Raw genomic sequence first — 26,328 nt, forward strand, 5'->3', positions numbered from 1 at the left:
ATGGGATTATAAGTGTGCACCACCACACTCATCTACTTATTCTTTTTTTTTTTTTTTTGAAACAAGGTCTTACTAAGTTGCTAAGGGCCATACTAAGTAGCTGAAGCTGTCCGTGATCATGATCCTCTGGTCTCCACCTCCTGAATGCTGGGATTACAAGCATGCACCACCATGCCCAGCTCATTGCTCTTTTTATAATGGTATTTAGCAGATTACAAAGAATTTTTCCCTACAATATCTAGCCTAATTCTCATTAAGTATAGCAAGGACTGGTGCTGTTGCTTCAGAGGGATTTAAGCAGCTGTGATGTGAGCAGAATCACACATGAGCACCATCTGAGGGGCTCTGGTCGCTTTGTGCTCGGCCAAGGCTGCAGGGCTGTGCAACCCAGCACAGTGAGCCCACGGAGTGGGCCCCGCCTGCTCTTCATTCTTTTGGAAGAGGATTTCCAATTGGGGAACAATCTCTTACTCCTTAAATAGGTCCTTGATACCCATGGTCACTCTTCATCCTATTTCTTTATAAATATGTAGAAATTTTATTACATATATAAATTAGTATATATTCCTACTTTAAATCCAACTATTTCAAATACACATGAATAGGTTTATACTTACTGATAGTACTAGACAAATCATTACATACCCAAATAACATAAATAATTTCTCTCAGGAACCTTGGGCATGCTAGGTAACCTTTTAAAACTGGTCTGCTAATTCATAAAATGAGTATAACATACCCAGTTTAACTGTGCTAGTAAAATCAAGTAATACTACTAAAAATGTCTGATGCTACCTGGCATCTTACAGGGATTACATAAACATTATTGGCTTTTTTATATTGCCAACACTTGTCATTTTTCTAGTCACTTTGGCCTGCTCTTTGCATATTATCCTTTCCTAAAAACATCTCCACAGTAAGCTTCCTCCAAAACTCTAATGCCATTCTAGAATGGATTATAACCCTTAGGATTTCAAGTAGAAACTAGAGCAACAATCTCTATTAACATTCTTTCCAATTCTAATCATACTTTAGTTCAAGTCACCAACACATATTGTCCAAATATATTCCTCTTCAACAGTGTTTTAATCATGTGTCTCCAATAGTTAGAAAATGTATGGCCCACCAAGGCAAAGACTGAATGAATCAAAGCCCCTAAGTCTAGGCAAACTTAACCTCTGCACACTTATGCATCACTAATGTAGAGCAGAATGCATCTCTCTTGGACTTAAAGCTCTTACCCCTAGAGCGTTACACACACAGAGAAAAGTAAAAGCACAACTAGGAAACTATCTCACATGTTTCCCACACAAGAAAAATGTTTTAGGGAAAATAATGCTCAAACCAGGTGAGAAATATGACTACTTTACAGATAAATGACAGAGGGAAAATATTTCCTGTCTTTAATATCTTTTTAGACCATGTAGCTTAACCCAAAAATATTTAAATAATTGCGAAGAGGTGAAATTCTCTTCATTGGTCAAAACTGACATCTAAGTGAGGTAACGACTGGCTAGGAAAATAAAGGTTCAGGCTTTTGTTCTGTTTCATATTTGTTGTTGTTTTGTTTGTTTATGGTATTGGGGACTGAACCCAGGGAAGTTCTACCATTGAGCAATACCCCTAAACCTATTTATTTTTTATTCTGAGACAGGATCTCACTAAGTTACTTCATGCTGACCTTGAACTTGTGATCCTCTTATCTCACCCTCCCAAGTATTAGGATTACAATACTATCCACCAAGACTGGCTAAAATCATAATCTTTGTACAATAAGATGTACACTTTATAACATTTTTGCTTAAAAAATGATAAAACAGCTGGGCGTGGTGGCGCACACTTGTTAATACCCGCGCTTGGGAGGCGTAGACAGGAGGATCACGCTGGTTCGGAGGCAGCCTCACTGGCTTAAGAGATCCTGCTTCCAAATATAAAAAAGTATAAAATAGGTCTGGGAGTGTAGCCTGGAGGTAGAAAAGCTCCCAGGAACCCCAGTACCAAAAAAAAAAAAAAAAAAAAAGATGAAACAGATGTGAACCCTTGCTCTATTCATGTTTTAATTATATACCCAATACCTCGAGCCAGGCATGGTGGTGCATACTTGTAATACCGCCTGTAATTCTAGTACTTGGGAGGCTAAGACAGGAGGTACACAGGTTTAAAGCCAGCTTCAGCAACTTAGCAAAACCCTCGGTGATTTATCAAGACCCTGTTTCAAAATAAAGAGAACTGGGGTATAGCTCAGAGGTAGAATACCCCTTAGTTCAATCCCCAATACCAAAAGATACCAAAAAGTACTAAAAGATACCAAAAGTACCAAAAGCTGAATAGTTAATTTAAAAATTGGAAAGAGCCAGGTATGGTGGCGCATACTTTTAAGTCCAGCATTTGGGAGGTGGAGCAGGAGGATTGTGGTTTGGGGACAGCCTCTACAACTCAGTGAGACCTGTTTCAAAATAAAGAATAAGAAATAGTGCTGGGAAGAGGGTGTGGGTGCGCACGCTTGTAATCTCAGCATTTGGGAGGCTGAGACAGGAGGATCCCAGTTCGCGGACAGCCTCAGCTGTATAGTAAGGCCTTTCACAATTCAGTGAGACCCTCTTTCAAAATAAAAAATAAAAATTAGACTGGGAGCTGGGCGTGGTGGCTCACATTGGTAATCCCAGCATTCAGGAGATTGAGACCAGAGGATGGCTGTTCGCGGACAGCCTCAGCTATTTAGTGAAGCCCTCCGCAACTTAGTGACACCCTGTTTCAAAACAAAGAATAAAAAGTAGGACAGGGGGTATAGCTTAGAGGTTGAATGCCCTTGGGTTCCCCAGTACTGCCAAAAAAAAAAAAAAATCATACTTACTTGCTTTCTTCATCCAAAAGATGGAGTAATCCTGTTGGTTTTCTGCTAATAAGATTTATGCAACAAGTATTATCAATATAATCTATGTTGTGCCAGCTGATACCTTCAGTTCTATATTCCTCCTGGGAAAACCAAATAACCAAATAACAATTTATTAATCTTACAGAAAATAGTAGGTATATGATGACAATGACTGAAAGCTCCTACCAAGCAAAAAAGAAAAGTCAAAAAAAATTTTTGAATCACCAATCCAATAATGTACAATAATGTAAAGAATATATATATATAATTTTTTTTTTTTTTTTTTTTTTTTTGGTGGTACTGGGGTTCCTGGAAACCCTTCTACCTCCGGCCTACACTCCCAGACCTATTTTACATTTTTATTTGGAAACAGTCTCTTACCCAAGCGAGGCTGGCTTCAAACCAGCGCAATCATCCTGTGTCCGCCTCCCAAGCACGGGGATTACAAGCATGCGCCACCACGCCCGGAAGGACACAAAATTTTAATTGTAGAAATCTTGTTACAGCCTTGGTCAGTTTTCTTTAAAAAATACATAAAAGTAGGGTGTATTCATTTTGAGTCACCCCCCCATGCCATTTTGGCATGGGGCTGTATTTCTATTTTCTGTATTTCTATCTTTCTAATAAACTTCTTTAAATCTTCAAAATAAATAAATAAATAAATAAATAAATAAATAAATAAAAATAAAAAATACATAAAAGTAGTGTGTGGTGACAATAGTCTGAGGCAGGAGGATTGCAAGTTAGTTAGAGGCAAGCCTCTACCAATTAGTGAGCCCCTGTCTCAAATAAAAATGGAAAGGGATATAATTCAGTGGTGAAGAGTTAGAAGCCTTGGGTTCAGTCCCCAGCTAGTACCTGGTGAGGAGGAAAAGGAAGAAAATATACAAGCAACTGAATTTTATGGTTATAATCCTATTTCATGATGACCTTAATCAAAATTTAGGCCTCAGTCTTAGTATCATGACTCCACTAAGAAAAATATAAACTGAACAAGCCTAATTTATCTCAACTGGAAATTCTCCTAATTTGTCTTAAAGCCAACAAAAGGGACTATAAACTGGGCATGGTGGTGAATGCCTATAAACACAGTATTTCAGAGACTAAAACAGGAAAATTGTAGTTTCCAAGCCAGTCTCAAGACCGTATTTCAAATACTGCCAGTTTTCTGAAGTAGATATGCCAATTTAAATACTCCCCACCAACTCTATCAACAAGTCTCATCAGTACTTGTACCATTTTTCATTTTCATTCTGGTATATGCTTAGAGTATAGTGTTACTTCTTCCCAATGTAAACAACCTCAAGACTGTTTATATAAATGACTTCAGAAATGCTAAAGTAAAAAGTGACAATTATTTTTTGGGGGTTATACTGGGGTTCCTGGAAACTCTTCTACCTCCAGGCTACACTCCCTAGACACCTATTTTTTATAATTTATTTGGAAACAGGGTCACTTACGCCAGCGAGGCTGGCTTCAAACCTACACAATCCTCCTGTCTCCACCTCCCAAGAGCAGGGATTACAAGTGTGCACCACCATGCCCGGCGACAGAAAATTTTAAAAATTAGTTTTAATTTCCTTGCTGAATAATAGGAGAAAAATATTTACCTATGTTAACTACCCATCTATATGTTCTCTTTTTATGCTATGCCTGGTCATGAGTTTAAAAATTAAAAAAAAAAAACTCTTAGCAAACAAGCACCCTTGTCTTATTCTATATTTTAGGAAGAAAGCATTCAGTGTGTTTCCATTAATCATATTTTTGTAGATATTCTACATCAGGAAGTTCATTCCTACTCATACTTTTAGCTGCTAAGAAATTTTCATTAAAAAAAAAAGAAGAAGACGGGCGTGGCAGCGCATGCTTGTAATCCCTGCGCTTGGGAGGCTGAGACAGGAGGATCGCACAGGTTTGAAGCCAGCCTCAGCTACTGAGTGAGGCTCTCAGCAACTTAGTAAGACCCTGTTTCCAAATAAAATACAAAATGGGTCTGGGAGTGTAGCCCAGAGGTAGAAAAACCCCTGGATTCCACCCCCAGTACCACCAAAGAAAAGAGAAAGAATAAAAAAAAGAAGAATGGATATGCGATTTTATCATGTACTTTATAATCCTACTGAGATAATCAAGAGTATTTTTCTTCTTTGTTAACAGATGAATTTAGCTGATTGATGCTTGCTATTAAAATGTAAAATATACCTAGAAATAGAATCCACTTAGTTTTGAGGGTATCATCCTTTTTTACATTGCACTGGATTTTGTTTCCTAATTTTTGTTTAGAAGTCGTGCATCTATATTTTTTGAGTAAAACTGATGTATAACTTCTATTTCTAGTAATATCCTTGATAGATTTGGGTATGAAATGTTATCCTAGTCCCTAACATGTATTCAGAATTATCTCTTTTTCTACTTCACTTAAGAGGTTGTACCACCTATCATTTCTTTTTCCAGTGTTCGTTTAGTTCAGCAGTAGAACCATCTTCATTTGCAATGTTCTGTGTGGATTTTAAATTATATATTCAATTACTGAATAGCTACAGAAATCAATTTTCTTTTGTTAAATATTTTCTAAATTTGTAGAAATATGCATACAAAAATTCCCAACAAAATTTAAAACAGAAAAGCCAGCAATAATGGCAAATGCCTGTAATCTCAGTACTCAGGAGGTTGAAACAGGAGAATCACAGGTTCAAAAGACAGCTTCAGCTACTTAGGCCCTCAGGAACATAGTAAGACTCTGTTTTAAAATAAAATACAAAACAAGACACGGCATGAACCTTAGAGGTAGAATGCCCTTGGGTTTAATCGCCAGTACCATAAAAAAAAATAAAAACAATAAACAAGGCAAAGAATTTTGTCAAATTTGAAACATGTACAAAAATTAGGATCAAACTTTCCATTTATTCTGCACCAGTCTTCTTTAATCTGACTCTGTGTACTGACATAAAGGTGTTTAGTGCATTCTCTTTTCAATATGCCTGAGATCCACAATGACATCTTCTTCTTCACTAAGATTCTGGTTTGCTTTTCTATATTTCTGCCTGCCTGAGTGCATGGTACGTGCGTGCATCTGTGTCTCATTAATTTCTTGAGTTTGTCAATGTTATTAGTCTTTTCAAACTATTGTTTTTAGTTTGATCCTCTCCATGGTCTATTTGTTTACACTTTAAATTCCTTTTATTTTTATTATTTCATTTCCTGTCTTTTAATAGCCTAATATTTTTCTAAGTTGTAGAGATGGATCATTGATTTTCAATATTAATAACTTGTATCAATTACATGGCTATACACCACAATATGTATATTAATTTCAATTTTTTTTTTTTGGTGGTGGTACTGGGGGTGGAATCCAGGGGCTTTCTACCTCTGGGCTATACTCCTAGACATATACATATATATATATATTTTTTTTGGGAAACATATATATATATTTTGCAAACAAGATCTCACTGAGTTATATATAATTATATGAGTTATATATATGAGTTATATATAATGTTGTATATATAATGAGATATATATCATATATGTGTGTATCATATCATATCATATATATATCATATATATCATATATGATATGATATATATGATATATATGAGTTATATATAATGTTGTATATATGGGTTATATATGAGTTATATAAAATATGAGTTATATATAATATATATAATATTATATATAATATGAGTTATATATGAGTTTTATATATATAATTTTTTTTTGGAAACAAGATCTCACTGAGTTGCTGGGAGCCTCACTAAGTAGCTGAGGCTGGCTTCGAAACTGTGTGATCCTCCTGTCTCAGCCTCCCAAGTGCAGGGATTACAGGTGTGCGCCACAATGCCCGGCAAAAGTTTTTAATTTATTCATTGTCTAGGCTATCTAAAAGCATACATGTATTTTCTGTTACTCAGTACATATATAAGATGTACATTTACAAAGTAAATGTATATAATATAGTACATATATAAAACTATATATATATATATTTTTTTTTTTTTTTTTTTTTTTTGGGTGGTACTGGGGATGGAACCCTTTCACCTCCGTGCTACATTACCAGACCCATTTTATATTTTATTTGGAAACAGGGTCTCTTAAGCTAGCGAGGCTGGCTTCGAACCTGCGCGATCCTCCTGTCTCTGCCTTCCAAGCGTGGAGATTACAAGTGTGCGCCACCACGCCCAGCTATATTACACATTTTTAAAAATAAAGACTTTCAAGCCAGGTGTGGTGGCGCACGCTTGTAATATCAGGATTTGGGAAGAAGAGATAGGAGGATCATGGTTCATGGACAGCCTCAGCTACTTAGTGATGCCCTTCGCCACTCAATGAGACCCTGTTTCAAAATAAAGAATAAAAAATAGGGCTGAGGGTGGCTCTGAGAGGTAGAATATCCTTGGGTTCCATCCCCAATACTGGAAAAAAAAAAAAGTGTATTCTTTCAACTGTTAGCATAGTATTCTATGCATATCAATTTGCATTTGCTTTATTAAAGAAAAAGAAAACTCTGTATCCTTACTGATCAGGTGTCAGCAATCAGGCCAAGGAAACTAGCATTCTGATCTGAAAGGCAGACAAGAGTGGATGACCAGAAAAGCATCCAGTCGACCCTCCATATGCTTTAATTTCTATACTCCTTACTAGTTCTTTGAATCCTTGTTCTATCAGCTATTAGGCATGGCATGTTAAAATATCCCACTATGATTTCAAATATATTCTTTTAAGTTTTATTAAATTGTGGGGGGGGGTACTAGAGACTGAGCCCAGGGGCATTCTACCTCCAAGCTACACCCCCAGCCCTACTTCATTTTTATTTTAAAACAGGGTCTCACTAGGTGGATGAAGGTCTCATTACTTGCTGAGGCTGGCTTTTTGTACTGGGATTACAAGAATTCACCACTATGCCCAGCTAATTTTGGTTTTATATATTATGAGGCTATGTTATCAGATATCTATAAATTTCAGATTGTATGTTTCCTAGAGAACTGATCCTTTTAGCCTTATGAAATATTCCTTTTTTATCTAATAATGCTGTGGTATAGCCACAAATGCTTTTGTTAGTTTGTTGAATCTTTTTCTATCCTTACTTTTTTTTTTTTTTTTTTTTTTTGAGGTACTGGGGATGGAACCCAGGGGCTTCCTGAAACCTCCGAGCTATACCCTCAGCCCTATTTTTTATTCTTTTTTATTCTTTTTTTTTTTTTTTTTTTTTTTTTTTTTTTTTTTTTGGTGGTGGTACTGGGGTTCCTGGAAGCCCTTCTACCTCCTCCGGGCTACACTCCTAGACCTATTTTATTTTTGGAAACAGGGTGTCTTAAGCCAGCATGGCTGGCTTTGAACCTGAGTAATCCTCCTGTCTCCGCCTCCCAAGCGCGGGGATTACCACCATGCCCGGCCACTATTTTTTATTCTTTATTTGGAGACAGAGTCTTGCTAAGTTGCAAAGGGCATCACTATGTAGTAGCTGAGAATGTCCACAAACTGCGATCCTCCTGTCTCAGTCTCCCGAATGCTAGGATTACAAGTGTGTGCCACCACACCTGGCTTCCATCCTCTTACTTTTAATCTGTCTGTATATTTACATTTAGATGTGTATCACAAGCAGTAAATAATTTAGTGTTGTATTATATCTAGCTTGACAGTTTTTAGCTTCTAGTTAGAGCAACTAAACCATTATTATTCAATAACTAATATTAGTGGGATTAAATACTACTTTTGCTCTAATTGCTCTTTATTTTTTTTTTTAACAGTACTGGGGATTGAACCCAGGGGCTTTCTATCTCCAAGCTACACCCCCTGCCCTATTTTTTATTCTTTATTTTGAAACAGAGTCTCACTGAGTTGCAGAGGGCCTAAGTAGCTGATGCTGTCCACGACTAACAGCTGAGGCTGTTAGCATCTTGATTTCTCCATACTACCATGTTTTTTGTATCCGTGCTTAAAAGTCTGTTACTAAGCTCCTCTATTCCAATCTAGAACTAGATCAAAGCTATCAAATAAGCACACTTAGCATTGAACAAAATGGCCAAGCACACAGTAGCAATTAAAACTCAACAATATGCCAGGCGTGGTGGCGCACGCTTGTAATCCCCGTGCTTGGAAGGCAGAGACAGGAGGATCACGCAGGTTCGAAGCCAGCCACGCGCGCTGGCTTAGGAGACCCTGTTTCCAAATAAAAATGTAAAAATAGGTCTGGGAGTGTAGCCCGGAGGTAGATGGGCTTCCAGGAACCCCAATACTCCCAGGCATGGTGGCACACACCGGTAAACCCAGTACTTGGGACACTGAGGCAGGAGGAGTACAAGTTCAAGGACAGCCTCAGCAAGTAGTGAGACTCTCAATCGACCCTGCTTCCAAATAAAAAATAAAATCTGCTGGAGGTATAGCTGAGAGGTAGAATGCTTCTAGGTACAAACCCACCATCTTGTCATTCGGGGATGTACTAAAATAAGCACATATTACCGATTCTATTTGGTAACTATAAAAATAAATTCCTGCATGATATGTTTCAAAACTCTGATATGTCATTTACTTATAATGCTATGCATACCACAATATCTATGTTAAAACACAAGACTTAAAATGCTTATCATGATTTTGAGTTAAAAACTTGTGTAAGAGAGAAGCATATACATATTTAGGTACTCACTTGCTCCAACTTGAAGATATGCTGATTAAAGTAGTGCTGTAAACGTTCATTAGCAAAATTAATACAGAACTGCTCAAAGCTATTATTTTCATAATCTTCAAACCCAAATATATCAAGAACACCAATGGACAAAGTCTGAAAAACAAGAGAAAATTCTGGTTAAAAAAGGGGGCTTTAGCCAGGCGTGGTGGTGCACACTTGTAATCCCAGAATTCGGGAGGCTGAGACCAGAGAATTGTGGTTCAAGTACAGCCTCAGCTACTTACTGAGGCTCTTTGCAACTCACTGAGACTCTGTTTCAAAATAAAGAATAAAAAATAGGGCTGGGGGTGTAGCTCCGAGGTAGAATGCTACTAGATTCCATCCCCAGTACCAAAAAATGGGGGAAGGGGGGACGCTATAGCTCTGGTGGTGCGATCAGTTAGCAAGTGGTACTTATAAAAAGGTGGGCTCATATTTATTTAATCACCTCATCCAGACTAAGAATGAAACAAGATACAAAAACACATACTTTCTAAAAGTTAAAATTTAATCTTACTAAAAATAAAAAGCATTAAAATGTAGAATAGCTGTAAAAGGATTATAACAAAGAAGAGCGATCCTTGACCCTAAAGTCAACAACACTCAAATCCTTCAGTATTTGATAGAACAGAAAGAGTGAACAGAGCCAGTGTGGTGGTACACTCCTGTAACCCCAGGACCTGGGAGGCAAAAGTTTGAGACCAAGAAGAATCCACAAGTTTGAGACCAAGACAGAATAACTTAGCACAACTCTACTCAAAAAATAAAAAGGACTTGGGGTGTAGCTCAGAGGCTAAATAACCCTGGGTTCAATCCTAAGTACAACCATAGGAAAAAGAAAAAAATAGTGTTGATAAAGTTTATTCTTCTGTTTTGGGGTATTTTACTTCTACAAACTATAACTACTTACTATGGAAGATAGGGATTCCACTATAATACCTGCATTTAAACAGTCCTCTCACCACTTCTATTCCATGCTTGAAATACAAATGGGACGATAATTTTGGTTATAGGAAAATAATTTTTAGTTAATGATGCTAAGAGAAGTACTGGGAAAACTGATATAATGAATGATAAATAAGCCTTTACTCATGCTGTTTAATTTTGCTGAGTCTAAGCCCTTAAGAAGAAAAATTAAAATAATGTCCCTCAAAAATAAGTCAATTTGATAAATTAGACATAATTTAAATTAATTTTGTACCTGCAAGTTTAAAGCATAAAAATTAATATTAGAGCAATTTTACATTTAAGAGAGTAGGATTAAAACATTCAAGATACGATTTTTTTTTTTTTTTGGTGGTACTAGGGGTGGAACCCAAGGGGCTTTTCACCTCTGGGCTATACTCCCAGACCTATTTTGTATTTTATTTAGAAACAGGGTCTCACTAAGTTGCTGAGAGCCTCACAAAGTAACTAAGGCTGGCTTCGAATATGTGCAAACCTCCTGAGGTCTCAGCCTCTCAAGCACGGGGATTACAAGCGTGTGCCACCACACCCAGCTCAAGATGAGATATCTAATCAGTTTGAAAAGGTAGACTGTTCCATAAAGACTATTGAGAAAATTTTTTAAAATCTGAAATGATTAACACTAAATGCCTATATCTGCTATATTAAAAACAAGTTCCAAATAAAAAAATTCAACCTAGATATAAAAAAAACTCTAAAAGTATGATACTAAAATTATAATCTTAAGACTAGAATAGGCCTTTCTAAAGCTGGGCATGGTGGCACACGCTTGTAATCCCAGCATTCAGAAGGCTGAGACTGGAAGATCACTGGAAGATCACAGTTCCAGGACAGCCTCAGCTCCTTAGTGAGACCCTATGCAACTTTGTGAGACCCAGTTTCAAGATAAAGAATAAAGCCGGCGTGGTAGCGCACCCTTGTAATCCCAGCATTTGGGGGGCTGAGCCCAGAAAAATCACAGTTCGTGGACAGCCTCAGCTATTTAGTGAGAACCTCCGCAACTTAGTAAGAACCTGTTTCCAAATAAAGAATAAAAAATAGGGCTGGGAGTGTAGCTCGAAGGTCGATTGCCTTTGGGTTTCATCCCCAGACCCCCCCCAAAAAAAAATAGGCCTTTCTATGTCAATAAAATATAAGACACAAAACTATAAATGAAAAGAATAAAACAATTAACTGTACAAAAATTTAAAACACATGGGCAGAAAAACACATAGCATAAACAAATTTTTAAAATTCAAGCAACTAGGCTGGGCATGGTGGCAAACGCTTGTAATCCCAGTACTTGGGAAACTGAGACAGGAGGATTCAAGTTTGCGACCAGTCTCAGCTACTTAGTGAAGCCCTCTGCAAATTAGGGGGGGGGCCCATTTCAAAATAAAGAATAAAAAATCAAACTAGGAGTGCAGCACAAGAGGTAGAATCCCCAGAACCAATAATTTAAAAAAAAAAAAGGTCAAGTAACTAAGAGAAAATATATTTGCAATATCAAATTTAGTCCCCATAATTCTAGAATATATAGCTCTTGAAATAACAAATGACAAAACAACAAAACAGCACAAAGACATAAGAAATAAAACAGAGTAGAAACAGAAAATATTAGAAGGTGCTCAACTTTCAACAATGAAAAGAATGAAAAAAATGTAATACTTATCATAAGATGTAAATACCAATTAAATATAAATACCAATTAAAATCTAATATGGGTAAAAGTGGGAAACAGGCACTTTAATACACTGCAGGTGGAAGTATACAGTTCTTTTTGGAAAGCAATATAGGGATAGCTACTACGTAAGTTTTAAAACATATATATCCTTAAATTCAGCAATTCCACAGTGAGGAACTTATTCCAATGAAAGCTACATAAAAGTAAAACAATACTTATTACATCAGTTCTTGTACTAAAACAAAAACAGTTTAACGGGGAGGTTTATAGCATATATCATACTATATATTACAAAATTATTAAAAATAGTGAGGTCCAGATTTACAAGAATACAGAATTACTTTAAGAGATCTTACATAAAAATGCCATTTGAAACAATACAGATAGCATAAGAGTGTGTGTGTGTGTGTTTTGCAGTACTGGGGATTGAACCCAGGGGCATTCTACCTCTAAGCTATATCCCCAGCCGTATTTTTTATTCATTATGCTGAAACAGGGTCTCACTACACTGCAGAGGGCCTCACTAAGTAGCTAAAGCTGGCCACAAACCTGCAATCCTCCTAGCTCAGCCTCCCAAGTACTGGGATTAAAAGCATGTGTCACCATGCCCAGCTCTATTTATATTTTTAATAGCAACTTTGTATATTTTTGACATGTACAAACATAAAAGGTTTGAAAATATACACAAGAGTTCCTGAATACATTAGTAAATAACAAAAGTAAAGGCAATTTTAAACTATTCTACATAAAATGTATTTTAAAAATTCACATATTAACCGGTTTATCATAAGTTTTCAAGGGAAAATAAATTGTAATCCATCATATCATTACCTTGGTATTGTGCTCCAAATCTTTACTATTCAGAAGTGCATGATTAATTCGAAAAACTATCCAGTCAAACAGGGCACTATACAAAGACTTAGCCATGGAGTTCCTCACTGTCACAGCCTGCAAAACAAAGAAAGAGCTATGAGTGCAAAAACTCGTAATAATATAAGATACTATTTAAAAAGTTATGTTTCACTCTCATTCAAGAAAAAAAAAAATGTAGTATCTTGGATTAGAAGCTTGCTTTTTTTTTTTTTTTTTTTTTTTTTTTTTGCCGGTCTGGGGATGTAACCCAGGGGCATTCAACCTCCGAGCTATACCCCTGCCCTATTTTTTATTCTTTATTTTGAAACAGGGTCTCACTAAGTTGCAAAGCGCCTCACTAAGTAGCTGAGGCTGTCCACGGACCCCGATCCTCCTATCTCGGCCTCCCGAATGCTAGGATTACAAGCTTACCCAACCACGCCCAACTGAAGCTAATTTTTTTTTATCAATATAAATAGCCTACAACTGAAGTGTTCTATACATAATTATCAATTTAGTCCAACTGAGGGATCTGGGTAAAAATTGCTATGAAACAGAAACAAAATGTGGGTTATTCAGTTCAAACATTTTTACTGAAAACTAGGGTACATATTTCCCCTAGGAAAGAAAGTATAATGGGAAGTTTACAAACAAATGAACGTACCAGCTACAATGGGGAAGAATATTTTAAGTAGAGTAATAAATATGGCAGCATAAATAATTATCTATGGAATCCTATGTACTCATAAAATACAGATGTAATACCACAATAACATTCCTACTTGTCAACTCATCATCTACAATAAACTCTAAAATTATTCTATCCCCAGAAAGTAACAATTCCTTCATTATAGAACTGTGAAATTGATATTTCCCTGGCTTCCAGATTTTTCCAGTTAGAAATTCTCTGTACTATCATTGTAAATTGTTTTTTGAAATTGGTCTTTAAAAAGTCAATTAAAGAAAATTCATTAAGAAAGCACTTTAGAGTTGCGCGTGGTGGCGCACGCTTGTAATCCCAGCATTCAGGAGGCTGAGACAAGAGGATCACGCTTCACAGACAGCTTCAGCTACTTAGTGAGATCATTTGCAACTTAGTGAGACCTGTTTCAAAATAAAAAATAGTGCTGGGGGTGTAACTTGGAGGTAGAATGCCCCTGGGTTCCATCTCCAGTAACTAAAAAAAAATTTTTTTTAAAAAGCACTTCAGCCGGGCGTGGTGGCCCACGCTTGTAATCCCCGCGCTTGGGAGGCAGAGACAGGAGGATTGCGCAGGTTCGAAGACAGCCGTGCGCGCTGGCTTAGGAGACCCTGTTTCCAAATAAAAATGTAAAAATAGGTCTGGGAGTGTAGCCTGGAGGTAGAAAGGCTTCCAGGAACCCCAGGACCACCAAAAAAAAAAAAAAAAAAAAGCACTTCAACTTACCAAAAAAAAAAAAAAAAAGAGTATACATTTACAGAATTGAGCCCTAGTACTTAGAAGACTACAAATTCTAATAACTTAAGTATCTTGTTACCTAGAAACCTGTATTTTAAGGCCTTGGATATGAAGTGCCCCCCCTCAAAAGGCTTATGTGTTAAAGGCTTGATCCCCACTGCAACAGTGTTCAGAAGTAATACTTTAAAAGGAAGTAATTTTGGATCATGAGGACTCTGACCTCATCAGTGGTCAACTGATTATAGACTTATACTATAATGTCATTATTGGGAGGCAGTAGAAACTAGAGGAGATGGGGCCTACTTGGAGCAAACAATTCACTATGGGCAGACCCTAGAAGGTCATTTCGTGTGTGTGTGTGTGTGTGTGTGTGTGTGTGTTCTTTCCTCCCTGGCTCACATGAGGTTAGCAGCTTTCCTTCACTCTTTCATGATGTTCTGCCTTGCCTTAAGCCCAAAGCAATGGAACCAGCTAACCAGGATTACAAACTTCTGAAACCATGAGCCAATATACGTTTTTCCATTTCTAAGTTTTCTCACATCTTGTGTCACAATGATGAGAAGATGACCAATACACTACCCTATATAGCTGAGTAGTATAGAAATAAAAACAAATTTCATTTAGCAGCTTGAGTATATAAAATGATATATAAAACCATGGGAGTGGGTGAAATAATCTAGATAAATATAGAAAAGACAGAGACTATGTCCTTGGCTACCTCATCTTTTAAGAGTTCAAGAAGAAAAGAAGCAAAACAAAGTACAAAGAAGTATCCTACATTAAAAAGTAAATCAGCAAAATATGATGGACTGGAAGATAACTGATAAAAAACTATCTCAAAAAGGAATAATCAGTCAGGTTTGGTGGGGCATGGTGACATACACCTATAATCCCAGTACATGGTAGGCTGAGACAGAAGGATTGCAGGTTCAAGGCCAGTCTTAGCAACTTAGACAGACCTTATTTCAAAATAAAAGGATTGTACTTGTAGCTTGGAAGTAGAATGTCCTGGGTTCAATCCCAAGTAAATCCCTCCCCCCAGAAAAAAGAAGGAATAATCAATGGAGTCAAATTCTGACCATTTACAATTCTACCTACCATCTACCCACCTATCCCATATTAATAATATGAACATTAAGAGAACTGGGCAAGGTGGTGTACCCTTGTAATCCCAGCATTCATGAGGCTGAGACAGGAGGATCATGGTTTGCGGACATCCCCAGCTAATTAGTGAGGCCCTGTGCAACTAATTCAGTGAGATCCTGTTTCAAAATAAAGAATAAAAAAATAGGGTTGGGGGTGTAGCTCAGATAGGTAGAATGTCCTGGGTTCCATCCCCAGTATCGTTAAAAAAAAAAAAAAAAAAAAAAAAAAAAAAAAAAAAAGAATGGTGAAGAGATTAAGATTCTTAGAGAGAAATGCAAACCTATTGCTTAAAATGACATTCAATTTTAAGTTTCCAAATCAATGAAAAATTTATGATTAACTTTCAAGGGCCTAGGAAATATTTCAATTAACACACTTGTTAGTGTCATTTTCATTTGTTAAAAAAAAAAACACAAACTTCTAAGAATGTCCCAATGTTCTGATTTCAAAGAAAACCATACCTCTGCCATCTTATATGGTACAATAAGCTTTTCTCCCACTGTCACCGTCTTCCTCGAAACTAATGCTTCAGATAGCATCTCTTCTTTAACCTACACAGCAAAAAAGTAAATTCAATATAGAAGATTACAAAGGAATGGATTATTTCATTGAGAGGCCACATTAGATGGAAAAAACAGAGATTAGCAAATATACAACAAGGAAACACTGAAAATTTTAATATTGGTCAAAATAGAATTTAAGTGTCCCACTCACCCCAATTACTCTCCAAAAGAGAAAACAATGTAAATTAAAAAAATAAGACTTTAAACCTAAAGCTTGCTTTCTTATTATAATGAAGAACCAAGTTTTATTGTGCAAAAAGATACAGAATAGTACAAAAAAATTAAGATAATCAATCATAATCTGGTAACTAGAGAAATGAACTAAAAAGTGACAGTACTTCTTGAATTCAAGATTCTTAATGAGTGCTTGTTTATGTTTCAGACATTCATTTTTATTCATAGATATGAAACCTTTTAAAGTTGATGATTCCAGTCAGGTGTGGTGGCATATGCATGTAATCTCAGTACTTGGGAGGCTGAGAAAGGAAGATCACAAGTTCAAAATCAGCCTCAGGAACTTAGTGAGACTCTGCTTTCAAAAAAAAAAAAAAAAAGAAAAGAAACTGGACGGGTGTGGTGGTGGCGCACACTTGTAATCCCAGCGCTTGGGAGGTGAAGACAGGAGGATCACGCACGTTCGAAAGCCAGCAGCGCTGGCTTAAGAGACCCTGTTTCCAAATAAAAATATTTTAAAAATAGGTCTGGGAGTATAGCCCAGAGGTAGAAAGGTTTCCAGGAACCTCAGTACCACCAAAAATAAATAAATAAATAAAACTGGACTGGGGATACATTCTGGAGGTCAAAGGCCCCTGGTTCCATCTCCAATACCACAAGTAACTAATAAATGAAAGCTGATGCTTCCTCCAGGAGCAGTGGCGCACACCTGTAATCCCAGTACTTGAGAGCTAAAACAGGAGGATTATAAATTCATGGCCAGCCTCAGATACTTAAGTGAGGCCCTCTGCAACTTAAGTGAGACTCTGTTTCAAAAAAATTAAAAAAAAATAGGGCTGCAGGGGATGTAGCTTAGAGGTGGAATGCTCCTGGGTTTGCTCTCCAGTGGAACAAACAAATAAATGTATGTTGATACTTCCATTGTTCTCACTCTCTTCCCAGAAGTAAACACTATCATGAATTTATAATGTATCATTTCATTTTTTGTTTTTATACCTTTGTATGTATTAAATGTATTTGTAAATACTAAGTTATAATTGCCAAATGCATTTAATTCTTATTTATGGTATCATATTGTCCATGTTTTTGAAGTCTGTTTGTAATTTTTACATTATGCTTGCTCATTTTAACTGCTACATACCATCCCAGCATATGAATATACCACCTAGTTATACTATTCATAATCACATTTACACAATTTATAATTTCTCACAAAAAGAAAATAAATTACAATGACTATTCTTGCAAGAGTTCAAGAGTTGCTATGATGAACAAAACTAAAGATGAAATTATCATCTTAAAATGTACATTTTCATTTTCAGTTTTACAGGATATTTCCAAAACACTACATACGATTTTTGCCAATTTGTTCTCTGAGCAATAAGAGCTCCTATTTCTTGAAACTTTAACTATATTTAGCTTTATCAGACATGAGTTTTAGAGTCCTAATGAACATGAAATGGTAACAATTTAAAAAAGCATACACATGTTATATAGAAAACACAATATGAAAATAAGTCAAGGAAAAAGTATTAGAGTACCAGGGAAGTCTAAGTTATAAAATAATAGGTATTACTCTACCACTAGCAATTTATATAAAATAAATAGTTGCATGGAACAAAAAAGTATCTAGCAGCTGGGCATGATGGCACAAACCTATAATCCTAGTAATTTGGGAAGCTGAGACAGGAAGAGCACAAATTATAGGCCAGCCTCAGCAATATATCAAAGCCATCAGCAACTTAATGAAACCTTGTTTCGAAATAAAAAATAAACTAGATCTAGGGGTATATCTTAGCTGTAGAGGCTCTTAGATTAAATTCCTAATAACACCACAGGAAAAAAAAAAAAAAAGAAAAGAAAAATAGTACCTAACAAATCAGCATTTACTGCTGGCTGAGTTAACTACAAAAATAAATAACTGAAAAAATAAATAAAATTAAACAGTATGCATGTGCATGTGCATGTTACTGGGGACTGACTCCAAGGGGCAATTCTATCTCTGAGCTACACTCCAGCACTTTTTTTTTATTTGGAAACTATTGCTGAAGGCCTTACTAAATTACTCAGGCTAGCCTAGAACCTACAATTCTGTTTCAGCCTCCCAAATACTGGGATTGCAGGCATGTACTACTACACCTGATAAACCACTACTTTTAAAACATTTGTCCTTCAAAATTAAGCCTTTATTGATCGTTAAACAGAATCACTTTGGGAAAAAAGGGAATTATATTAAATCACAGTTATGTTAGATATAGAATTTAAATTTTATTTAAGCCAGTTATTATGCCAATGTTTGTATTTCATCTCAACCAAAGCCTTAAGGTTAGAATACTATCATCAATCTTACTCAACTGAGTGCCATCATTTAAAAAAAATAATTTCTATTAACTAAATATAGGCAGGAAACCATGGTTGATATCTTCTCTAATTTCTGAACCTTGAAGCTATTTTCCTTCTATTCAATGCTGTTGTGGTTTGTGTCTGATATATTTCCAAAAAGCACACACACTGAAGGCAGGTTCTCCGTGCAGCAAGGTTCAGAGGTGGGGCATGGTTTGAAGTGGGTAGGTCACTGGCTGAACGTGGTAGCTCACTGCCCACAGGACCCCTCTTCTCTCATTCGCTCTCTGTGTTTTGGTCTACAAGAACTGATGCCTTTTCCTATTTTGCCATACCTGAAAGATTCTCCTATTCTGCCATACCTGAAGCTCTGCGACAATGGTTTCTGCCTTCGAGTCCGTAAACCAAGGACTAAAACTTCTGAAACTGTGATCCCAAATAAACCTTTCTTCCTCTAGGTTGTCAGTTATTTTGGTTACAGAGATGAAAAGGCAGACTAAAACACCAATTCTCAGTACTTGATGCAGTCCAAACTATGTACAAGGAGGAATTAAAAAGTTTGAGTTAGCCAGGATTAGTGGCATACACTTGTAATACCAGTATTTGGGAGGCTAAGACAGGAGGATTGCGGTTCAGGGCAGCCTCACCTACTTAGTGAGGCCCTTTGCCTTTCAGTGAGACCCTGTTTCAAAATCAAGAATAAAAAATAGGGCTGAAGGTGTAGCTCAGAGGTAGAATACCCCTGGATTCCATCCCTGGCACCACAAAAACAGAAAAGAAAAAGAAGAAAAGCGCTTGAGTTGAGATGGGCATAGTGGCACAAATTTGTAATCCCAGTACTTGGAAGGCTGAAACAGGAGTATCACAGGTTCAGGGACAGCCTCCGCAAGTAGTAAGACTCTCATCAACCTAAGGAGACCCTGTTTCCAAATAAGAAATTAAAAATCAGACTGGGGGTATACCTCAAATATAGGCTGTGTCTGGGTTCAATTCCCAGTAACACAAAAAATAAATAAAAGTAAGATCTTTTACCAAATCCTATTTGTCATTATCTGGTAAGCTAATTCTCAGAACTGGATTCCCGTTTTTTTGTTTTTTGTTTTGTTTTGTTTTTTTGTTTGTTTTTATTTTTTTGGTGGTACTGAGGATAGAACCCAGGGGCCTTCTACCTCCGGGCTACACTCTCAGACCTATTTTTATAGCTTTTATTTGGAAACAGGATCTCTTAAGCCAGCTGAGGCTGGCTTTGAACCTGCGCGATCCTCCTGTCTCAGGGGGATTACAAGCATGCGCCACCATGCCTGGCCTCCTTTTTTTTTTTTTTTTTTTTTTTTTTTGGTGGTACTGGGGTTCCTGGAAGCCCTTCTACCTCCGGGCTACACTCCCAGACCTATTTTTACATTTTTATTTGGAAACAGGGTCTCCTAAGCCAGCGCGCGCGGCTGGCTTCGAACCTGCGCGATCCTCCTGTCTCTGCCTCCCAAGCGCGGGGATTACAAGCGTGCGCCACCACGCCCGGCTCCTTTTTTTTTTTCTTAACCAATACCTGAATTTCTGTTTTAAGTTGCCTGAACTGCTCTAATCAGTCTTTACCAAAGAAGGAATATTACACAAGGACCAGAAGCCTTGGTACTTGCTGAGTGCTTGGATTTAAAATAGACTCACCAGCCATGATATTTGGTATTATCATAAGACCAAATGCTTGACTAAATTATCACCTGAAATGCCTGGCTGAAAAACTATCTATCCTCTCAAATCCATTTCTGATAGAAATTCTTCCAATGAATGGGTCTAATTCCAATGCAAGGCACTCCTTTTCCTGCCCATTCTGCAATAATGTTATTCCATTAAAGGTAGTAAGTAATGCCTAGTCACCTATAGACAAAAATTAAAAAAAAAAAAATACCACTCTGAGAAAGATGCACCCATTGCCCTCAAAAAGCATTACCTTGTAAGGGATTCTAACTAGCAAAAAATTAACTTTATCCTATAAGCCCAAACCTAATCATATACAATATATAAAAATAAATGTTCTATGCATAGGGAGCCAGTTAAAACTGCTTACTGAGGTTAAACCCCATGAAGTGGCACATAAAGCAAGAATTGAAAGATAGGTAATTACATTTTAATTTTTAAGAAGCATAGAAAGCTAGGCATAATTACCAAATACTGGAAACAAAAAAGACCTCCTTCAACAGGTGAACAGATAGAACACAGTAGTAATACATACAAAAAAAATATATATTTCCCAGAAGCTTTAAAAATGAGTTATTAAGCCAGGTGTCATGGTGTATACTTGTAATTCCAGCACTTGGGAGGCTGAAACAGAAGGACTGCAGGTTCGCAGCCAGCCTCAGCAACTTGTGAGGCCCTCTGCAATTTACTGAGCCTCTTTTTCAAAATAAATAATAAAATATGACTAGGGGTGTAGCTCAGAGGTAGAATACCCCTGGATTCAATCCCCAGTAGCACACAAAAAAATGAGGTATTAAGACACAAAAGACATGAATAAGTCTTCAATACATATTGCTAAGTAACATAGTCAATCTTAAATTGCTACATACTATATGACTCCAATTATATTACATTCTGAAAAGGACAAATCTATGCCACCAGTAAAAAGATCATTGATTGCCAGCAGTTTGGGGGGAGAGGCTGAACATGTAAAGCACAAAAGAGTTTTAGATAAGTCAATATATTCTGAATACTATAATGGTAGATGTATGACTTCATGTACTTTTCAACACTCATTCAGCAAAGAATGAATCTTAATGTAGGCAAATATTTTTAATTATTTAAGACATTAGGCGATTTCCAGGAAAGAATAAAGACTATTTCATGAGTCTACTAACTATATGACAAACATATCTCAATGAAGGAGATAGGAGAAAAGATGGAGGTTAGGTATCTTTGGAAATAAATACAATCTGTAAGAATAAAGATAAAAAATAATCTGTATAATTTCTCATACAAGTAATAGGTTAACAATTCTTATACTACTATAAATGTACACTACAATTGAAAAATTAGGTAAATGGATGGCAGAGGGTGGGAAAAAGATTTTTTATTGTTTGAGTAAGAATTAAGGCATGTGAGGGGGAAAAGCTAGAACTATCCATGTGGGAATTAATTTTTAAAAACAACAAAATACTTAGTTTCATACACAGATGGCTCCATATAGAAATATTTATAGATATAAGCTGGGTGGCGCACACTTGTAATCCCAGCATTCAGGAAGCTGAGACAGGAGGATGGTGGTTCATGGACAATGTCAGCTACTACTTAGTGAGGCCCTTTGCAACTCAGTGAGACCCTGCCTCAAAATAAAGAATAAAAAAAATAGGGCTAGGGTGTAGCTCCGAGGTAGAATGCCCCTGGTTTCCATCCCCAGTACTGCAAAAAAAAAGAGGAATATTTATACATATAAGTATCTATATAGGTTAGAATATGCATTTATTTGCCCTTGTGATCTATCAGATGAGAGGGTCTATATGAAACAACATCCCAGCTAGGTGTGGTGGCACACACTTGTAATCCCAGTGCTTGGGAGGCTGAGACAGGATCACACAAGTTCAAAGTTACTTAGTGAGGCTCTCAGAAACTTAGTGAGACCCTGTTTCCAAATAAAGTATAAAAATAAAGTATAAAAATAGGTCTGGAGTATAGCCTGAGGGTAGAAAAGCCCCTGGGTTCCACCCCCAGTACCACCAAAAAAAGAAAGGAAGGAATGGAGGGAGGGAGGGAGGAAGGGAGGGAGGGAGGGAGGGAGGGAGGGAAAGGAAAGAAAGAAAAGAAAAAGAAACAACACTCCATCACCTCTGATGGGGTGAACCTCACAAGATGAGTTATGTATCACAAATCACTCCAGGAAGGGAGACTAAAGTAAAATAAGATCTTGATATGGGAAGCAACATGGTAGGAGATGAGGTCTTTTTGATTCTACCCAACCGATTAAAAAAAAAGCAGTAACTTTTCTTTCCACTCACCCAGAAACTCCATCTTCAAATAAAATAATGCAACCAGAATTTAATATAAGAAAAAATCTCAAATATAGAAAAAGCAAAATTAACACAGGACCAGAATATTTGCAGTCCACAGTAGAAGTATTCATCCAATCTAACAAATTGAGGAATTACGAATGTGTACAGCATGTAAAAGCAGGGGAGAAAACACAAATGTTCTAAAGGTTATAAAATGTTGGCACACTCAATAGTAGTAAGGTAAATGTCAGGAGAAACTCTTTTAAAAATACTATTAAGAAACAGTATCTCGCCGGGCCTGCTGGCGCATGCTTGTAATCCCAGGGCTTGAGACAGGAGGATTGCACAGGTTCGAAGCTAGCCTCAGCTACTTAGTAAGGCTTGTAGCAACTTAGTGAGACCCTGTTTCAAAATAAAATATAAAATAGGTCTGGGAATATAGCCCAGAGGTAGAAGAGCCTCTGGGTTCCACTCCCAGTATCACAAAAAGAGAAAAAAGAGCATCTCTAGCCTGAGTAACTTAGTGAGACCCAACTTCAAAATAAAAAATAAAAAAGGATGTGAGTATAGCTTGGAAGTAGAATTCTCCTGGGTTCAATCCCCAGTATCAAAAAAGTAAATATCTATTAAAATCATTATTAATAAAAAGCATCAATCTATTTATATCTATAAAACAGTGATGGAAAGTAAAAAGTATTTAAGATAACACCTAAGAATATAATCACTCACTTCTAGTAATTCTGAGACAATAGGAAGAACTTCAGGATTACAAATATCAATGGAATCATCTCGGTATGTCTTCTTTTTATAACAGATATTACCCAAATGTAGTATTGCTGAGAGAAGAGAGAAAATCCTGTGAAAATAAAAGCACAAATTACAGCTTGCACATGTTTACTCTCAAAGATTATTTTGTTCTAAAATTCTAGTGAAGCAAATTAATACAGATATGAAGTATTAAGTCTTCAGAAAAAAAAATAAGAGAATAACCAAAATTTACTGATTACTGCAAAGTGTTTTACATGCCCTCAATTTCAGTATTATACTATTTGTTACATAGCTATTTCAAGGGAACAACCTTTCTAGGCTGAGTATGTGTCTGGCATTTTACTTTTTGTTTTGAAACAGGGTCTCACTAGGTTGCTAGACCTGTCCTTGAATCTACACAATCTACCTGTCTCAGCCCCCAAAGTACTGGGATACATACAGGCATGTACCACTATGCCCAGTTACTGCCTGAATTTGCTGCAATGTTTTAACAAATCTATGCCTTTCTATTATTTATTTAAAACTGGGGACTGAACCCAGGGATATTTTGCCTCCAAGCTATGTCTCCAGCCCTTTTTATTTTAATTTTGAAACAGGGTCTCATGAATTTGCTGAGGGTCGTGGCTAAGTTGCTAAGGGTCTTGGCTAAGTTACTGAAGTTGGCCTTGAACCTGGAACTTTCCTGTTCTCAGCCTCACAAGTACTGGGATTACAGGGCTGCACCACCACGCTGACCCATGCATTTCTAAATGCTTTTCTCCTGCCTCAAATGCCTTTCCCCTATACTACCTACTTCAGACACAAATCAGAATCTCCAAAAAAAAGGACTTATAATCTGAATTCTTATCAGGTATCCTGTAATTTTTTTATATGATTTTTTTTTTTTAGTAGTACTGGGGGTGGAACCCAGAGGCTTTCTACCTCCGGGCTATACTCCCAGACCTTTCTTATATTTTTTATTTGGAAACAGGGTATCACTAAGTTGCTGGAAGCCTCACTGAGTAGCTGAGGCTGGCTTCGTACCCGTGCGATCCTCCTTTTTCAGCCGCCCAAATGCGGGGATTACAAGCGTGCGCCACCACGCCCGGCCTTTTTTATATGATTTTTATAATTAATTTATTTTAAATGCTTTCCTACATCATATGATGACCTTGGTAAATACTATTTTAGAAAGTATGAAGCTGAGCATGGTAGTGCACACCTGTAATCCGAGTACCTGGGAGGCTGAAACAGGAGAAATGCAGGCTCAAGAACAGCCTCAGTCAAGAAGTAAGACTTTCATCAACCTAGAGAGATCCTGTTTCAAAATAAAAATAAAATCAGGTTGGAGATATAGCTTGGAGGTAGAATGCTCCCGAGTTCAATCCCCAGTACCAGGAAAAAAAAAAAGAAAGGAAGAAAAGAAAGAGGTCATTGGGGTATATTGGTATATTGTCAAATATCAGGTTGCTACTGTGAAATATATGCAACTGGACCTCCCCCTTAGGTACTTTTTCTCCTGCATCAGAACAGCATGTGCCTTCAGTCAACAACAAATCCTGCACTTGCACACTATATCCTTTCAACTCCAGTTGGCCCATGAATCTTATTATAATCATTATCTATATCTCACCTAAACCTAGAAGGACTTTTTTTTTTTTTTTTTTTAGTATTGAGGATGGAACCCAGGGGCAGTCTACCTCCAAGCTATACCCCCAGCACTATATTTTATTCTTTATTTTGAAACAGGGTATCACTAAGTTGCAGAGGTAAATACTATTAAGTAGCTACAGCTGGCTTCAAACTTGCAATCCTCCTTTCTCAGCCTCTCAAGTACTGAGATTACAAACCTGCACATATCATGCCTGGCTCCCTAGGAGGGCTTTTTTTTTTTTTTTTTTTTCACCATACAGGGGATGGAACCCAGGGGCATTCTAACTCTAAGCTACACCCCCAGCCCTATTTTTTAGTGATTTTTATTTTTTTATTTTGAAACAGAGTCTCACTGAGTTGCGAAGGGCCTTGATAAGTAGCTGAGGCTGTCCGTGAACTGTGGTCCTCCAGTCTCAGCCTCCCGAATGCTGGGATCACAGACATGTGCCATCATGCCCAGCCCTAGGAGCACTTTCTATCAAAATATTCTCATATTTATTTTCTTCTTACATTAAGTAACACATCTTAGGTCTAATATATTCTTCATTTCACAAAAAAGGGTACTGATATATAAATAAAGACAGGTACAATGGTACATGCCTATAACCCCATCTATTCAAACTACTCAAGCGAGAAGGATCACCCTGAACTCAGGAGTTTCATGCTAGCCTGGACAACAAAGCAAAACCTTGCCTCAAGTGTTAAAAAAAAAAGTCCAAGAAAACTATTTTCTTCTGGTGAGCATCAAGGTTGAGTCTTTAATTTTAAATAGTTTATTTTAAATATACTTTTTCTTTCATCATAAACTTTTTTATATGTTTATTGGTGCACTATAATTATACATCTTAGTGAGACCCTGTTTCAAAATTAAAAGGACTAAAAAATAGGGCTGGGGGTATAGTTTGAAGGTACAATGCCCCCAGGCTCCATCTCCAGTACTGCAAACTCAAAGAAAAAAAGCATGCACAACAGTCTTGGTGTGATTCTAATTTGTTTATATTTACCATGAAGAAAAAATCTTTTTTTGCAGTACTGAGGATGGAACCCACGGGCATTCTACCTCTGAGCTCCACCCCCAGCTCCTACTCTTTTTTTTTTTTTTTTTTTTTTTTTTTTTTTTTTTTTTTGCGGGTCTGGGGATGGAACCCAGGAGCATTTGACCTCCGAGCTACACCCCCTGCCCTATTTTTTATTCTTTATTTTGAAACTGGGTCTCACTGAGTTGCAGAGGGCCTCACTAAGTAGCTGAGGCTGTCT

The 26,328-nt window shown here is 36.9% G+C and overlaps 1 protein-coding gene across 2 annotated transcripts in view; it reads right to left on the bottom strand.

Moving 5' to 3' along the window:
• MYO9A (myosin IXA) overlaps positions 1-26,328 on the bottom strand; it is a gene marked incomplete at both ends in the record, with an annotated part of 187,408 nt that overhangs the window by 126,976 nt on the left and 34,104 nt on the right. For both annotated transcript variants that reach the window (XM_080693311.1, XM_080693312.1), the window contains 5 exons: positions 2,855-2,976; positions 9,526-9,660; positions 13,007-13,123; positions 16,073-16,162; positions 23,401-23,527. In XM_080693311.1, coding sequence (XP_080549437.1) covers positions 2,855-2,976; positions 9,526-9,660; positions 13,007-13,123; positions 16,073-16,162; positions 23,401-23,527 — 591 coding nt within the window. The remainder of the gene's footprint in view (positions 1-2,854; positions 2,977-9,525; positions 9,661-13,006; positions 13,124-16,072; positions 16,163-23,400; positions 23,528-26,328) is intronic.

The sequence above is a fragment of the Muscardinus avellanarius genome, assembly GCF_963383645.1.
Source record: "Muscardinus avellanarius genome assembly, chromosome: 3".
NCBI lineage: Eukaryota > Metazoa > Chordata > Mammalia > Rodentia > Gliridae > Muscardinus > Muscardinus avellanarius.